Source organism: Mastigoproctus giganteus, chromosome 2 (assembly GCF_048544385.1).
Source record: "Mastigoproctus giganteus isolate SK-2022 chromosome 2, ASM4854438v1, whole genome shotgun sequence".
In the NCBI taxonomy this organism is placed as follows: Eukaryota; Metazoa; Arthropoda; class Arachnida; order Uropygi; family Thelyphonidae; genus Mastigoproctus; species Mastigoproctus giganteus.
The window spans coordinates 247,040,071-247,059,471 of record NC_143576.1 but is presented as its reverse complement, the minus strand read 5'-3'; the positions used below and the strand labels follow the sequence as shown (position 1 = coordinate 247,059,471).

The following is a 19,401-nucleotide window of genomic DNA, read 5'->3' as shown; positions in this document are numbered from 1 at the left end:
TTGTACTATTGCACTACGCTTGACCTCTTGTCAAGCCTCATGTTACTAAAGTTTCGCAAAACGTTTATAGATCTATAGTAATCAGTTTTGTTGTTTGTCACTGTGCTTCTATAATGTGTGGCAAAGAATAACAATAAACAAAAATAAAGGAGATAACGATATAATATTAACTTGAAATTATTTTGTTTAATTCTAATTTGGAGTAGAGCAGTGTGATGTATTTATTTATTATTTACGCCTCTGATCGACGTAAATAACATGGTGCCGTAATGATTTTACTTGTATTAGTTGATAATATTTTTGTATTGTCCTTTTTGGAATATGATTCTGTTTGGCAACAGTACAGTATATACAGTATTGCATAATTTTTTAAAGAACCATCAGATATCGTAAAATTCGCATGCGACACCTGACAAAAATGTTTCTTTGGACCAGTTAGAATCCTTGACGTCATAGCTGACTCAGTTGTGAAAATGTCACGTGACAACTCGTACGATGGAAACAGCTGACGGATTCGAAAATAGCAACATCGTACATATTAGCAAATGTTTAACCATGTTGCGCCAACAAAAACTCACTGATTTGTATACCAAAAGGATGTTATGACATTTTTGGAACTATTAGATAATTTTGTTTAAAACTAAGAATGCGTTGTGTGCATTGTGCGTTGCCTAAAAAATTCTCTTTTGGTATTCCAGCCCAAAATTCCGAAATTCGTACTCGATTAGGCTTAACACGCTGTAAGAGGTTAGTACTGTATTTTGTTAATGGTTTTGTATGTACAATATTTCTTTTTCTCGTTAAGCCATTTTGCTTTGAAATATAAATAAATAAAATACCACTGTGCTGGATTGAGACAGATTAATTTTCAAATGACGATGACTTTTATTGTAGTAAATAAACTTACATGAATAACTTGACTGATTGCATCAATTTTATCCGTTTTCGAAAATTTAGCTATTCCCTTTAAACTTACGGCAAATTACATAGCTGTAAAAAAAAAAATTCTAGCAACAAAGGAGATTATATAGATTAACGAATACAAGTTAACCGTTAAAAGATTTTAAAAAACAGTCTTTTTTTTTTTTTTTTTAATTACCTAGTGTCGTACTGTATCTAAATTTCTTTTGGGTATGTGTTTGTCGTACTATACTGTCTCCACTAACGGATAGCAAGCTGAACTCTGTTCAGCAATCATATTGCGGTATACGCTTTATATACCGCAATCATACACATCGGCTCGCAGTTAACAATGGGGTCATGCAGATACGAGCAAGCATACGGTCATTATCAGCTATGTGTACATTATTACTTGTTGGGTAGTTTTGCAATTGGACACAGAAATGAAAAGGGCTGTTTTATTGATACTTAATACAATACAATAAAAATAATTAAAAGCTTTGTGTTTATTTACAGGTGAGAAACATAAAAAGTGTAGTGTATACACCAGTGATAGCAAACAGCATGAATCATAGTAAGAAATTTATTGAGTTTCAAAGTGGTAATGATGATAATTTGTTGGTGCATGCTATCACCAGCAATTTGAGCCTTACAAAAAATCAGTGGTGCAAAAAGACGGATATCTGCAGATGGCAGTAGTGTCAGAGCAAGAATATTGTGACTGAGGCAAATACAACAGATGCAATGTTGAAAAGGACTAGTGAACCACAATATTTATGGGGCAAGTTCATTTGCTTAGTTATGAATTACTTGTTTTGGATACAAATAATTTGTCCTAGTTCTGGATGATGCAATTGTTAGACTGTGATCTGGTAGGCCAAAAAAAATTAGATAGGTACAGTCAAACCTCCCAAATCTAGCAAATCTTTGCCAGATCTTGGAATTTTCCTAATTTATGGTGGTGATGTTGTAGTTATAAAAAACAAAACAAAACGTGTACATAGGTAATGCACAGTTGTACCCTTTCTTTTCAATGAAATGTAACTGCACTACATGGAAAAGTACAATAAAAAATGTACAGTACACACTGTAAAGTATAATAAAAAATTAATTACTACCCCTTTCAAAATAAGAAAAGTTGCACACAATTGCTTCACTGACGTCAAATGTCAGTTGACTATACAACCCCCTTTTCTGCAAAAATAGCCATATCCTCTGAGATACTTGTACTGTATTTTGCCAAAAGTAGTCAGAAAACGTAATCAAAGAACCTTTTTTTTTTTTTTACAATATTTAGTAATTTGTCAGCTCATCTTGGACACGAAGTATGCATGTATCCTTATTGGTAGAATTCAGACTAATTTTTGATAACATAAAGGTAGTATTTTGGTCCATTCTTCTTTCAACACACTGTAATGAGTTCATGAATATGTTGGTTTAGTCGGGAGCCAAATTCCAGATCATCCCAAAGATGTTCTGTGAAATTAATTTTGGAGTCTTTGGGCAGGCAACTGAAGCTTTTGCAAAACCATATCACTACAGAATGCAGTATATGTTGCTGTGTTGAAACACGGCATAGGAGGAGTAGAATGTCCTGGAACAATTAATGTCATATGATAAATTGATATTCTGGACAATTTTATCTTCCCTACACTATGGCACCATTATGTGGAGGATGCTTTTTGATAACCAGTGATTCAAGCCCAAACCATCAAACAATTCCAGATGGTGATAGTGTCTCTGCCAAACTTTGCAGTTTGGGGCAATACACTCTAGTAAGTAACATTTTCTGGGCATGTGCCATACCCAGACATGTTCATCAGATCAGGAAACTGTGTATCACAATTATTTGCTCCATACACAGCATTCCAGTGGCCAGTTATGTTCAGTTGAACAGCATGCAGATCAATGCTATGCCATCCAATGTGTAATTTTCATGAAATCCAATGTGGTTTAATTCCTGTGTATCATCCTTGTACTAATATCAGTTCCTGTGGCCTTTTTGAATTCCTAGTTGACAATAGTCATAGTTGACAAGACTAATACTCAAGATTTCTAAGAGGTACAAGCTAAAGATTATAATGATTTATGCACCAACATCGAGCCATGATGATGAAGAGGTTGAAGAAATGTACACCGAAATTGAGTCTTCTAGATGAGCAGAAAACCCACTACACTATTATTATGGGAGACTTCAATGCCAAGGTTGGAAAAAGACAAAACAGCGCAGAAAGGGGAACTATAGGAAATTTTGGAATTGGTGAAAGAAATGAAAGAGGTGAAAGACTTGTGGAATTTGCAGAATCTCAAGGACTATCAGTAATGAACACTTTTTTCAAGAAAAGGGTGAACAGAAAGTGGACATGGAAAGTCCGAATGGATTAACTACTAATGAAATCAACTTCATCCTCAGTAACAGAAGATATATTGTGAATGATGTTACCGTCCTGAATAAGGTAAATGTTGGAAGTGATCACAGAATGGTAAGATGTGCACTTGATATAGATGTAGGAAAGGAAAGGAAAGGAAAAAACTGACTCGAGTAAATAATACAAAGGTCTTTGAGATAACAGAAGAGGAGAAAAAGCAGTATGTACTGGAACTTAAGAACAAGTTTGAGCTTCTGCAGACTGCTCAGGACCAAGATATCGACGAGGAATATTACAACTTTTTGAAAGTGATAAAGCCCAAGAAACCTATAGGGAAAAAGAAATCCAAAGAAGAAAAAATTAGTCAAGAAACACTTGTCATGATGAACCGAAGACGACAAATGAAAAGCAAGAAAAACACTGACAGAGAGAAAATTGAGTATACTGAGTTATGTAAAGCCATTAGAAAGAGACTCAGAGAGGACATAAGAAGATTTAACACAAGAAAAGTAGAACAAGCATTAAGGGAAAACAAAGGATTTAAATCAGCAGCCATGAGCAGTAATACAGAAAGACAAATGATACTGAAACTGAAGAACAGCGATGGTGTACTTATAAACAGCAGAGAAGGCATAATTCAAATAGCAGAAGACTACTATAGAGAATTATACAAGGAGCAGGGGAATGATGCCAGCAGTGGGGAAGATGGATTGCAAAGTAGCAACACATACGAAATACCCGATATTCTTCCTGATGAGGTAGAACATGCATTGAAGAATCAGAAAGCCCTGGGGGAAGATGAAGTTACTGTAGAGTTGTTAAAATTGGGAGGAAGAGACATAACACAAAAACTGGCAAGGCTCTTCACAAAGTGCATTAGAAAAGGTGTGACGCCCAAGCAGTGGAATAATGCAATCATAGTTTTGCTGCATAAGAAAGGAGATAAATCAGAAATTGGAAATTATAGACCAATTAGCTTGTTATCCCACATCTACAAGTTGTTCACAAGGGTCATTACTAACAGATTAGAAAGAATACTTGATGAGAATCAACCGAAAGAGCAAGCTGGCTTTAGGACAGGATTCTCAATTATGGATCACCTTCACGTAATATCACAGCTAATGGAGAAAGCAAATGAATATAAAACACCATTATGCCTGACATTTGTGGATTATGAAAAGGCATTTGACTCCATACAGCATAAGGCAATGTTTCGGGCACTGGAAAGACAAGGCATTGATAGCCCATATATTATGATTTTGAAGAAAATATATGAGAGTGCTACCTCCTTTATTAGACTAGACAAAGACAGTAGGAAATTTAAAATTGAGAAAGGAGTTCGACAAGGAGACACAATATCTCCGAAGCTGTTTACTGCTGCCCTTGAGGAAGCTTTCAGAAGATTAGACTGGTCGCAGAAAGGAGTCAATGTGAACGGAGAGTACCTAAACCATTTACGATTTGCAGATGACATTGTGGTCATAAGCCACGATCCCCAAGAATTAGAGGAAAATCTTAATCAGTTATGCACAGCTAGTAAGGATTTTGGACTAAAGATGAATATGGCTAAAACAAAAGTAATGATGAACAAGTATGCCACAGAAAGGGAAATAATGATTGAAGGAGCAGTAATTGAAAAGGTGGAGTCATATACTTATCTGGGACAAGTTATTAGCTGTAATAATGATAAATGGCTGGAAGTCAAGAGAAGAATAAATTTTGGATGGATAGCATTCAGGAAATATAGTCACATACTGAAGAGCAATATCCCAGTTTGTCTGAAACGTAAAATAATGAACCAATGTATACTCCCCACCATGACTTATGGAAGTGAAACTTGGGCACTCACCAAAAGAATGGAAGAGAAGCTGAGAACTACACAGCGAAGAATGGAACGAATCATATTGGGAATCAGACTGTTAGATAAGAAGAGAAACACATGGATTAGGCAGCAAACTCAAGTAAAGGACATTCTTATCAAAACTAAAGAACTAAAATGGTCTTGGGCAGGACACGTAGCTCGAAGACATGATGACAGATGGACTAAGAAAATAACAGAATGGTATCCAAGAGGAGCTAGAAGAAAACCTGGAAGACAAAGGCGGAGATGGATAGATGAAATTCAAGAGTTTGTGGGTAGTAAATGGATGGCCAGTGCTCAAAACAGAACTGGAAAGTTGCTGGAGAGGCCTTCATCCTGCAGTGGATTGAAAATGGATGATGATGATGAGTTGACATTATTTGATGAAGATCTGTTTACCAGTCTTCTAAGTGCTCTATGGCCTCTTTCTGCCAATTATTTTTGTCTACCTAAATTAGGATGACCAGATTTATAAAATAAAAACACAGGACACTCGTGGCGAATTGACAAGATTCGACTGTCATACTAGTTAAAACGATCTTGTACTCATTTCATGCCAACTAGCCATAACTGTTTAGCTTGATTAAAATTAGCATAGGTTACTTACATATTTATTGCTGTCTTAGTCTCACATTAACATTGTCAAATTACCCAAATAGTTATTGAGCAGATGGTCCAGGAGATACTCTATTAATATCTTTGTCATATTTTTTAGATGATTGAATTTCTTTTAAAAGGTTTGGCTGTTCCTTTATGAAATTGTAAAAGTCCATACAAGCAATGTCATTAAAATGTGTTTGTTATTGATATTGACTGTACAGTTTCAATGGACAACCGGTTCCTTTCATTAAAGAAAACACCCTCTCTAATGATGCATTTGTGCCTGGTATTCCTAACACAAAACAAACAATGTGTATTATGTTCCCAAAACTAGTCCACCTCTCACTAGTTGTCATACCACATTTCTTCCAGTGATCAATCTTAGATCCGCATATATTCTTCACATGATTCACTTCATCTATTCAATTTAAGGAGGAACTGGACAAACATTTAGAGGGAATGGTTGTGTGAAATTTTTTTTTTTGGCTGATGCTGCATAAGCTCATAGACTTGCTTTCTTGCATCGCATGCCACTACTACTACTACTATTACTTTTAGTATTTTGGTGTCAATTTTGGATATGTTTTGGACATACTGTTGAACAACACACCAAGATAGAGGGATATTTAACAAAACCCATTTAAAGTCACAGCTCTGCAAAAGGCTTGGCCCAGTTTTCCACATATTCTAGGAAAGTATCATAGAAATTGTTGACAGTTTCAGTAAATTCAACATCTTCGATAACACCATCCTCTATCACTTTGTTTTGAAGGTCCAAGACAGCAGATGAAAAAAAATTCTGCTCAGACACGATAGGAGGGAGTATATGATGAGAGCCTTGTCTATCAATTCGTCCCTGGAGAGATTGTGCAAGGCTCACGGGGTAGAATTTTTTTCAGTGTGGTCTATGCTTGCTAACAGGAGAGACTGCTTCTACAGGGATGGAATACACTTAAATAGAAAGGGTGCAAAAATATTTGCTGATGCTATCGAGGCAGTGTTGGGTGGGTCGGAAAACTGCTAGTTTGGGAGGATTCACAGACTAAAAGATTAATGGTAGTTCCAGGCAGAAGTGAAAGTGATTCTTGCACTGCTTCTATTGTAATGAGCAGCAGCCTAGAGAGCAAGTTGCTGGGGATTTCAAGAGCTACTGGGAGTCATCGTGGAACAAATAAAAACATGGGCTATGTTAGGATAACTAAGCATTAGTAGAGGCATATGATGCAAGAAAGCAAGCTCATGCATCATCAGCCAAAAAAAAAAAAAAAAAAAACACGCTCCCATTTCACCCCTCCATTCGTTTCAAGTACCTGTCCAGCTCAGCCTTAAATTTATTTAGGCTATCAACTTCCACAACAAAGGATATAAGTCTGTTCTACCAACCAACCACCCGCTGGCTAAAGGCAAACTTCCGCACACATCTATCCTACATCTGTCTTTCCTCAATTTGAATTTATGCCCTCTCAAATGATTATTCTGAGCAAGAGGAAGAATTCCATCAGCATTGAGAATGCTCAAACCATTCAAGGCTTTATACACCTCAATCAGATCACCTCGCAGGTGCCTAGTCTCCAGACACTGTAATTTGCAAAACTTAAGCCTTTCTTCGTAAGAGCACCCCTTTGTTCCATTCACCAATCTTGTTGCCCTTCTCTGTACTCGTCCAACAGTTCTACATCCTTCTTAAAATGAGGCCTCCAGACCTGTATACAATACTCAAGGTGTGGCCTGACCATTGCCTTATATAAGGGAATAATCACCTCCTTATCCCTGCTAGAAAAATTACTGTATATCATTGACAAGACACTATGAGCTACTCTTGCAGACCGTCTGCACTGCTCAGAAAACTTCATATCTGCCTGCACAATTACCCCAGGTCCTTTTCGTTCTCTACCACTGTCAGTGTAGTACCACAGAGTTGATACGTCACTCCGGGGATGCTGCTTCCCATATGTAGTATTTTACATTTGTCAGTGTTAAACTTCATTTGCCACCTCTCAGCCCATCTGCTCAACTTTTCTAGATCCTGTTGCAGCAGTGTACTGTCATTAGTGTCCTTAACAACCCTGCCAACCTTCGTATTGTCTGCAAACTTGGACATTAAGCTTGATATACCATCATCAATATCATTTATAAATACAGAAAACAACAATGGACCCAATACTGAACCCTGAGGGACTCCACTAATAACATTAGTCTACGATGAGCAGTGTCTATTGATTACCACTCTCTGTCTTCTCCCACTCAACCATCCCTTTATCCATAGCAGCAATTTGCCTCCAATGCCACACTGCACCAATATCTGCAGCAGTCTTCCATGTGCAACAGTATCAAAAGCCTTTCTAAGATCCAAATATATGATATCAAAGTTATTCCCTGCATCTAGTTCCTTTGTGACCACATCATAGTATTCAATCAAATTGGGCAGGCAAGACTTTCCCTTAACAAAACCATGCTATGTCTGAGCTACAACTTATGTCTGAGCTGCAACTGAAGTCTTGTCTAGATTATCCTTCATTGCTTCTTTAACCAGTGCCCCCATTAATTTTCCTGGAACAGAAGTTAAACTAACCGGTCTATAATTACTTATAGAGTACTGCATACAGGTCTGGGGCCTCATTTTAGGAAGGATGTAAATTTGCTTGAGCGTGTACAGAGAAGGGCAACAAGATTGGTGAGGGGAATGAAGGGATCCTCTTACCAAGAGAAGCTTAAGTTCTACAAATTGCAGTGGCTGGAGAGTAGGCACCTGCGCGGAGATCTGCTTGAGGTGTATAAGGCCTTGATTGAGTTGAGCATGCTGAATTCTGATGGGATCCACTTGTTCAGATTACGAACCTAAGGGGGCATAAATTCATAAATTTGCCTTTAGCCAACGGGTGGTTAATTGCTGGAACAAATTTCCATCTGTCGTTGTGGAAGTTGATAGGTTAAATAAATTTAAGGAGGAACTGGACAGGCATTTGGAGGGAATTGTGTGATTTTTTTTTTTTTTTGGCTGATACTGCATAAGCTCATACACTTGCTTTCTTGCATCACATGCCACTACTACTACTTGTGTTGCCCTTTGATCCTCCTTTGTTAATTGGGGTCACATTTTCACATCTCCAGTCCATGGGTACCTCCCCTAAGAGTAAGAACAAGTGCATGTATACTTGCATGTACACTAATGCTAGAAGTATAGTAAATAAAATTGATGAATTTGAAATGTTGATCAAGACATCAAAGGCAGATATTGTTGGGATATCAGAGACATGGTGTCACACAGATATAAGCTGTGCAGAATTGGAATTTGGGGAGTACAATGTGTACAGGTAGTATATACAGGATAGGAAGGGAGGAGGGGTTATGCTGTTAGTTAAGAAATGCACAAAATCTAAGGAAGTGCATCCAGGTCACACAGGTGGACAGTGCAATGATGAGTCTGTTTGGTGTGACATAAACAGTGGAAATGGGAAAATGAGAGTAGGAGTATATTATAGGCCTAATGATGATGATGATGAGTACAATGAACAGGTGTGCAGAGAAATAGAATGGGCCAGTAAATCAAAATGTCTTGTAATGGGGGATTTTAACTTTCCAGATATTGACTGGAACTTGTGGATTGGTTACTTGCATGCTAGCAAGACTTTTGTGGATTTATTGGAGGATTGTTTTCTACAGCAACATGTTTGAGGGGCAACCAGAGCAAGTAATACCCTTGATCTTTTTATCAGCAGTGATGACCCATGCATTAGGAATTTACAGATAAAGGAACTACTAGGTGACAGTGATCACAGTGTACTGATGTGGGATTTGCTTAAAAATGTAACTACGATCAAGGGTAAGGGGAAGGGTTTTTGTTATCGTAAAGGTGACTACAGAGGTCTCAGACAGTTTTAAATTCTATAGAGTGGAATGAACTGATGATATTACTGATGGTGAATTCTAAATGGGAAGCCTTCAGGGATTTAATCTTGGAGGCTACTAGGCTTTTCATACCAACTAACAAATGCTGTTCAATGTTCAGGCCTAAATTGATGTCGGATGAATTAATGAGGCTCGTGCCAGAGAAGAAAAATTCATGGGATGCATATAAATTATCAGGCAACACAGAAGCCTACGACAGATATAAGCTAGTCTGTAATCAAGTCACAAAGGAGGTTAGGTTATGTTAAGCAGGCAAAGGCAGATTATGAGAAATCTTTGGCAAAGGATGCAAAGAGTTCTTTACTTATATAGTGAAGTGAAGAACTTGACCTTGGAAGGGGATGAATCAGATTGGTCCACTTAACATAGATGGTTTGACTATTGATGATCCTGCTCAAGTAGCTGATAAACTGAATGAGTATTTTGCATTTACATTCGCCCATGAGAAGTTATTCAAGGACTGGAATGCCAGAAGTTTATCAAACTGTAACAGGGAGCTAAATGATTTTGTGATAACTGAGAGCAAAGTGGAGGAGAAATTGTTGAAGTTAAACATAAAAAAGGCACCAGGGACAGATGGAACTATTCAGTTATAATGAAGGAGGCAGCAAGGGAAGTAAGCAAACACTTAGCCATAATTATGAGAGCATCCTTAGAGTCAGGGGAGGCCCCCATTGACTGGAGATGTGCAAATATATCCCCAATTCATGGTGACACAAATAATTATAGACCTGTTAGTTTAACTTCTGTTCTGGGGAAAATAATGGAGTCACTGATGAAACAGGATCACCTAGACAAGACAGTAGCAGTATTTCAGACACAGCATGAGTTTATTAAGGGGAAGTCTTGTCTGACCAATTTGATTGGGTACTATGATGTGTCACAAAGGAACTGTATGCTAAAAATAATTTTGATATCACATACTTGGATTTCAGAAAGATTTTGATACTGCTGCAGATGGAAGACTGCTGTACAAATTGGAGTGGTATGGCATTAAGGGCAAGTTACTGCAATGGATAAAGGGATGGTTGAATTGGAGACGGCAGAGAGTGGTAATAAATGGACACTGCTCTATGTGGACTGATGTTATTAGCGGAGTTCCCCAGGGTTCGGTGCTTGGCCCATTGTTGTTTTGTGTATTTATCAATGATATCGATGAAGGTATATCAGGCTTAATGTCCAAGTTTCCAGATGATACAAAGGTTGGCAGGGTTTGTAATGACACTAAAGACAGTATGCTACTACAACAGGATCTAGAAAAGTTAGGCAGATGGGCTGAGAAGTGGCAACTGAAGTTTAACATTAACAAATGCAAAGTACTCCATATGGGTAGCAGTAACCCAAGAGAAATGTACCAGCTCTGTGGTACTACACTCAGGGAGGTGGAGAATGAAAAATACCTGGGGGTAATTGTGCAGTCAGATATGAAGTTCTCTGAGCAGTGCAGACTGGCTGCCAGAGCAGGTCATGGAGTTTTGTCAATGATATATAGGAGTTTTGCTAGCAGATACAAGGAGGTAATTATCCCTTTGTATACAGGTCGGGAGGCCTCATTTTAGGAAGGATGTAGAGTTGCTAGAATGAGTACAGAGAAGGGAAACAAGATTGGTGAGAGGAACAAAAGGGTGCACTTAGAAGAAAGGCTTAAGTCTGCAAGTTTCAGCATCTGGAGACTAGGCACCTGCGAGGTGCCTAGTTCAATGCTGATGGGATACTTCCACTTGCTCAGACTAAGAACCTGAGGGGGCATAGATTCAAAATGAGGAAAGACAGTTATAGAATAGATGTGCGGAAGTTTGCCTTTAGCCAACGGGTAGTTGATTGCTGGAACAGACTTCCATCTGTCATTGTGGAAGTTGATAGATTAAATAAATTTTAGGCTGAACTAGATAAACATTTGGAGTAACCAGATGGGTGAAATGGGAAGTGTTTTTTTTTTTTTTTGTTTGATGCTGTATAAGCTTGCTTTCTTTCATCATATGCCTTAACTAATGCTAAATGTTACTCCTTTCTATTGAGCATTTGTTCTGTCAGGGCAATCAGTTCTTGTGCCACAAATGTCCTTTCGTTCAATCTTTTTGATAGTGTTATTACAAATTTTAAATTGGCTGTGAATGAACTTGAACCAGAGAAGGAACCATGGATTATTAAAAAAAATCCCTCAAGAGTAACCCAAGGCTTTTATCTTGTGATAGAAAATATGGCTTGAAACCATCAAATGTTTCGATCATTGTTTCCACTGCAGGTAGCAAGGAAAGCCATCGCATCTCCACACTTCCTAAAAGTTTCTTGTACAGTAGAGCATCAGTTATCCGGAATAATCGATGGCAGACCTCTTCCTGATAGCCAAATTTTCCAGATAATTTTTCCAGTAAAATTGAATATATTTAATATTAAATTAAATCTGATATTATATAATATTTTCTATAATATTAAATTTAATATTTAATAAATAAATTTAATCTTACTTTATGATTAAATTAAATCAAAATTATAAACCAATCTCGGAAAACAGAAACATCCATCCAGGCATTTTTATGATTTTTATATAAAACTGGAAAATTAGAAAGATTTTTAAATGCTCTTGGTTTTTTGACTTACCGATAATGAGCACAGACAATCTGTGCATCCCAGTATGCATTTGCACACACAGTAACTGTAACTCATTCTTTTCTCATCTTAAAACTTGGTGCAGGCTAGCTCTTTTAGTGGCTAGCGTTTTCTCGGTAATACTTTCCATAATAAGCCCATATCATCAATATTATGAATGTTTTCTTTCTCATAATTTGCTGTAATAGAAGCAAACTTAATTTTCAAAGAACACCGCTGCTGATTCGTCTTCAGAAAGTTTCTCGCCTTGAATATATAGTTCACATATACCGTGTCTCGGTTTAAAGTTTTTTGGCCAACCTGTGCTTGCCTTAATAAATTCAAATTGAGGAAAGACAGTTGTAGGATAGATGTGCGGAAGTTTGCCTTTAGCCAGCGTGTGGTTGATTGTTGGAACAAACTTCCATGTGTCGTTGTAGAAGTTGATAGCTTAAATAAATTAAAGGCAGAACTAGACAAACTTTTTTTTTTTTTTGGCTGATGCTATAAAAGCTTGCTTTCTTGCATCATGTACCTATGCTAATGCTAAATTCTGTTATAGCAGGGGAATTTTGCTTGATGTCGTAAATTGTTGAAGTCTGCACATTAAACTCTTTGGAGAGATTTGCAAAATTTTCACCTTTTTTAATTCTATAAATAATTTCCATTGTTTGTTGCAATGTTAAAACTATGCTTTTCTTTTCATTCACATTTTCCGTAAAAAATTGAGAAAAATAATAAATCGCACAGCTTCCGGCCGATATTATTCTTACCAAATCTGGAGCTAAATTAATCTGAAATTCACTCATGGTTTCCTAGAAAATCCACTAGTCTCTGTGATATTTTTCTAAAGCACATTTCTGAAGGTCAAAGAATCCTAGAGGTCACAACCATAAAACATTAAAAACAATTTGCAGTTTTCGGTTTATTGGGCTTTTTGTTTGTACAATGTGTTATAAAATAGGTAGTAAACTCGATCTTTTTCTTATTATAATCAAAATTAAATTTTCAAATGTGATCACTATAACTGGAGCTTACTGTACTTTTTTTTTTAATAAAAAAAAAGAAGAAAGATCAGCCTTTCTCAAATTATTCCAGATAACCGGCATTCTACTGTATTTCACTTCAACAAAATTGCAGAAGGATTTTAGTTCCTTAACTCTAATAGAGAAAACATGAAAATGTTGAAACACTTTGTTAATAATTGATTCCACATCAATTGGCAACATATCTGCACTTGTTTGCAAAGCATTATGCATGATATGTGCAGCACAGCCTTACTCCCAAGATGTTAATTTTCACATTCTTGCTTAACTTATGAAAGATATTCTTACCTTTTCTCGCAGTGCTACGAAAGTTGGTGTTGCCGTTGTCATCACAAAATGCTATTATCTTGTTGGTTAAATATATTTCTCCGATATGGACAGAATGTGATCCACTAATGTCTCAGACATTTTCTCCTACAAGATTTTGGAATTCCAACAATTTCACTTGTATTCCTTTCATAGGTATAAAATACCTCACCAAAATTTCAGGCTTGAGTGAATTGATGAATCTACCATAACAGATACATATTTTTCCTCATTTATCACTTTAAAAAATGCAAAAGGAGCCTGTATGTTCACAACTATACTTTCACATTTTGTTCTTTCACATGTGAAATCTTTTTGAGAATAAGTTTTGTATAATGGTAGATGTGCAATCCACTGATCTAAAAGAATAGTTATGCTTGATACTATGGAAAGCTAGCAAGTCTTGTGCAGTGAGACATTTCCGTTCACCCTTTACATCTTGTTAGCATTAGTAGAGGCATATGATGCAAGAAAGCAAACTTATGCAGCATCAGCCAAAAAAAAAAAAAAAAAAAAACATGCTCCCATTTCACCCCTCCGTTCGTTCCAAGTATCTGTCCAGCTCAGCCTTAAATTTATTTAAGCTATCAACTTCCACAACAAAGGATGGAAGTCTGTTCCACCAACCAACCACCCGCTGGCTAAAGGCAAATTTGCTCACGTCTATCCTACATCTGCCTTTCCTTAATTTGAATTTATGCCCTCTCAGGTGATTATTCTGAGCGAGAGGAAGAATCCCATCAGCATTGAGCATGCTCAAACCATTCAAGGCTTTATACACCTCTATCAGATCACCTCGCTGGTGCCTAGTCCCCAGACACTGTAATTTGCAAAACTTAAGCCTTTCTTCATAAGAGCACCCCTTTGTTCCATTCACCAATCTTGTTGCCCTTCTCTGTACTCGTTCCAGCATCTCTACATCCTTCTTGCAATGAGGCCTCCAGACCTGTATACAGTACTCTAGGTGTGGCCTGACCATTGCCTTATACAAGGGAATAATCACCTCCTTATCCCTGCTAGAAAAATTCCTATATATCATCGACAATACACCATGAGCTACTCTTGCAGCCCATCTGCACTGCTCAGAAAACTTCATATCTGCCTGCACAATCACCCCCAGGTCCCTTTCATTCTCTACCACTGTCAGTGTAGTACCACAGAGTTGATACGTTGCTCTGGGGTTACTGTTTCCCATATGTAGTACTTTACATTTGTCAATGTTAAACTTCATTTGCCACCTCTCAGCCCATCTGCTCAACCTTTCCAGATCCTGTTGCAGTAGCATAGTGTCAGTAGTGTCCTTGACAACCCTGCCAACCTTCGTATCGTCTGCAAACTTGGACATTAAGCTTGATATACCATCATCAATATCATTTATAAATACAGAAAACAATAATGAATCCAATACTGAACCCGGAGGGACTCCACTAATAACATTAGTCCATGATGACCAGTGTCCATTGATTACCACTCTCTGTCTTCTCCCCCTCAACCACCCCTTTATCCATAGCAGCAATTTGCCTCCAATGCCACACTGCTCCAATTTGTGCAGCAGTCTTCCATGTGCAACAGTATCAAAAGCCTTTCTAAGATCCAAGTATATAATATCAAAGTTATTCCCTGCATCCAGTTCTTTTGTGACTGCATCATAGTATCCAATCAAATTGGTCAGGCAAGACTTCCCCTTAACAAAACCATGCTGTGTCTGAGCTATAACTGAAGTCTTGTCTAGATGATACTGCAGTGCTTCTTTAACCAGTGCCTCCATTAATTTTCCGGGAACAGAAGTTAAACTAATAGGTCTATAATTACTTGTGTCTCCCTTTGATCTTCCTTTGTGAATTGGGGTCACATTTGCACATCTCCAGTCCATGGGTACTTCCCCTGAGTCCGAGGAAGCTCTCATAATTATGGCTAAGGGTTTGCTTACTTCCTTTGCTGCCTCCTTTAATATAACTGGATAGATCCCATCCACCCCAGGTGCCTTTCTTGTATTTATCTTCAACAATTTCTCCTCCACTTTACTCTCAGTTATTACAAGATTCTCTAGCTTACTGCCAGAGTTGAATACACCTCTGGCATTCCCCTCGCTGAATAACTCCTCATGTGTGAATGTCGATGCAAAATATTCATTTTGTTTGTTAGCTACCTGAGCAGGATCATCAACAGTTAACCCATCGATATCAAATGGACCAATCTGATTCATCCCCTTCCTTCTAGAGTTTACATAAGTAAAGAACTCTTTGCTGTTTTTCTTTGCATCCCTTGCCAAAGATTTCTCGTAATCTGCCTTCGCCTGCCTAACCTCCTTTGTAACTTGGTTACAGATCAACTTGTATCTATCATAGGCTTCTGTGTCACGTGTTAATTTGTATGTATCCCATGCATTTTTCTTCTCTGCCATATGTCTCATTAGTTCATCTGACATCCACTTAGGCCTAAACCTTGAACAATATTTCTTAGTTGGTATGTAAAGCCTAGTAGCTTCCAAGATAAGTTCTTTTAATGCTTCCCATTTTGAATTTGCTGTTGGTAACATCATCAGTTGGTCCCACTCTATAGAATTTAAATACTGTCTCAGTCCATCGTAGTCGCCTTTACGAAAGCAATAACCCTTCCCTTTACCCCTAATGGTAATTACCTCTTTGAGTAAATCCCACTTCAGCACACTGTGATCACTGCCACCTAGTGGTTCATTTACCTGCAGATTCTTAATGCATGAAGAATCACCACTGATAATCAAATCAAGAGTATTACTCCCTCTAAAGTAAGGGAGAAATCAATTAACCGCCAACTCTTACTGGTGATATTCTGGCTTATGTTACCCATTTATGGACTAATTCAATGGAAAGGTTCGGTGAAACAAGTAGTTGCTTTTGACATTTCAAAGGCTTTCGATCATGTTTGGCATAAAGGTCTAAACAAGCTTTCATCTTATGGTTTGCCAACTGTTTTTAGTAATTGGTTATCCAGTTTTCTCTCAGATCGCTCACTGAGGGTGATGGTAGATGGCTCTCTGTCTTCTAACTTTTCCACTAATGCCGGTGTCCCCCTAGGTTTAGTTCTTTCCCCCACTCTTTTCCTCTTGTATATTAATGACCTTCTTCCATTGACTGGAAATCCTATCCATAGTTTTGCCGATGATAGCACATTGCATTCCACTTTCCATTTTGAGAAACCTTATCCTGCTCAATCAGCTTCAACTTCTCGAAAATCTGCTACCAATTCCTTAAATGCCGATCTTCAGGTAATTCTCCAGTGAGGCAAAGACAACTTAGTTGATTTCAACCCTTCTAAAACTCAGTCTTGTCTTATATCTCGCAAAAAGGATTCTTCTGCTCCTGTGCTTATCTTTAGTGACACTCCGATTTCTAGGCAAAATGATATATCTCTTTTGGGGATTACCCTGACTTCTAATCTCTCTTGGCACAAGCACATTACAAATATTGCTTCTTCTGCATCTAAAAAACTTGGTTTTCTCTTTCGCTCTCGGCGTTACTTTTCTTCCACATAGCTGCGCACTCTGTATAAATCGCAAATCTGCCCTGCCATGGAATATTGTTCCCACATCTGGAATGGTGCCCTCAAAACCTCTCTCAGGCTTCTTGATTCCATTCAGAAGAGGGCAGTTAGGTTAATTAATGACTCATCTCTAACAGTCTCTGCACTCGCTGTCTCATAGACGTACTGTTTATGCTGCATGCCTCTTCTACAGATACTTCCATGGGCACTGTTCTTCTGAATTAGCTTCTATAATTCCTGCTCTCTCTTTCAAAACAGTCCGAACACGTGCCGCCACCAGCCAACATCCATTTACTGTCCAACTTCAAACTCACAGAACCAACTTTTCATTTTCCTCGTTTATTCATTCAACTGCCGTTTTCTGGAACAACCTTCCTTCATACGTATTTCCTGAAAATTGCAGTCTACAGAAGTTCAAGTCCAATGTCAACAAATATCTTCTTTCGTCTTCTCAACCTCCAACCCAAGCACGGTACTAAGTACTATAGGTTCTAACACCTCCCGTGTTTATGGTTTACATAAAAAAAAAAATATTCCTCTAACCTGCAATTGCCGTCTGCAAGCTATAAACTGCCCATCATAGCCCGAACACGTGAACGATCTTTATAGTTTCCACATCAAGTTCTTTAGCAATGAGGGCGCCTCCGTAGCCAGGTGGGAAGGAGCAGCAGTGCGTAGCACATGCTTCTTGATTAGACCGGGGTTCGAGCCCGTCACCACCAAATACGGAGTATGCGGAAAGGTCAAGGAATGACCACCGCATATCCCGGAGCAATATGGCCTTAGTTGCTAATGCTCCTAAAAACCAAATAACAAACTAACAAACATCTTTAGCAATGATCCTTAATTCGCACTTGTTTTTTGGAGATTGGTGATATAATGCATACGGTTTTTTGTTTTTTAATTATTGCCTGTATGCCATTATATTTTAGAACATTTTCTGCACAGTGAAAGCCTCGACGAAGTTTCGAAATCGGATCAGATTATGTCTGCCAGGGGCAAAGGTTGATGACGTTGTAGAGCGGATATCATCTTTTAAGGACACAAAAGGTGATATAGTTGTACACGTTGGCACTAATGATATTAAGAGTAGGAGACCGGCAGAATTACTTAACAAGTACAGGTCACTGTTGAAAAAAAGCCGTGAATTAGGGTTGAATTTGAAAGCGTCTGCAATTCTGCCCAGACACGATAGGAGGGAATATATGATGAGAGTCCTGTCAATCAATTCGGCCCTGGAAAGATTGTGCAAGGCTCAAGGGGTAGAATTTTTTTCAGCCTGGTCTGTACTTGTTAACAGGAGAGACTGCTTCTACAGGAATGGGATACACTTAAATAGAAAGGGTGCAAGAATGTTTGCTGATGCTATCGAGGCAGTGTTAGGTGGGTCGGAAAACTGCTAGATTGGGGGGATACAAGGACTAATAGATTAACAGTAGCCACTGGCAGAGGTGAAAGTGATTCTTGCACTGCTTCTAGGCCCCGGATGCCAAGCGTTTTCCGTGGCCAAGCGATTCTCTGAGCTCTATAAAGCGATTTAAAGCATTCTCCTTTAAAGGAATCACTCTTCTTTTAAGTTCCACGTTAGTTTCTCTTAAGTTCTTAAAAAAAAGCACTGTAGACTTCATCTTACTAGTTGTAAGTTAAGTCAGGAAAGAAAAGACAACTTTCCTTTTAAATTTATTAGAGTTACTAACCCAACTAACCTAACAACCGCTTGGCCACTCGTGGCATTACTCCTGCCTCCCCGTGGCGGGGCCGGTAACCTGAGTGGGAAAGCCAACCCTCAGGGCCAAAAGGAGTATAAAATGGACAAAGAAACCTTTCCCTCACTTGATCAGTTGAGATCACCTACTGATCAAAACCAACCCGATCATGACACTTATCAAAATAAGAGACAAAAAACAGATCTATGTCAACAAGATCACCCAGCCTTTCTCCTTATTCATTCTGTATCAGATTCTCCCGTTAGCAAATTATCCCCATTTCTAATCCAGAAATGCTTGGAAAATGCTGCAGGACCACCGAAGATGGTAAAGCGATTACAGTCTGGAGATCTGCTGGTAGAGACAATGAAGCCAAAACACTCGGAATTATTATTGAAAGTGACTACTTTTGGTGGAATTCCCGTAAAAATAACGCCCCATGCTACTCTGAATACATCAAAAGGAGTTATAGCAGAGTGGGATCTGATTAACATCTCAGAGGATGAAATTGTACAAGAATTGACAGATCAAAGAGTAATACATGCAAAAAGAATATTAATCCGGAAAGATGGAGAATTAAAGCCAACAAGGAA

At 38.2% G+C, this 19,401-nt stretch overlaps 1 protein-coding gene across 1 annotated transcript in view; it reads left to right on the top strand.

The window, feature by feature from the left end:
• Positions 1-645: 645 nt before the first annotated feature.
• Positions 646-19,401, top strand: part of LOC150090349 (calcium-independent phospholipase A2-gamma-like) — an 84,277-nt gene continuing 65,521 nt past the window's right edge. Inside the window, exon 1 of the mRNA XM_090389825.1 lies at positions 646-747. Coding sequence (XP_090245951.1) covers positions 647-747 — 101 coding nt within the window. The 5' untranslated portion in view covers position 646. The remainder of the gene's footprint in view (positions 748-19,401) is intronic.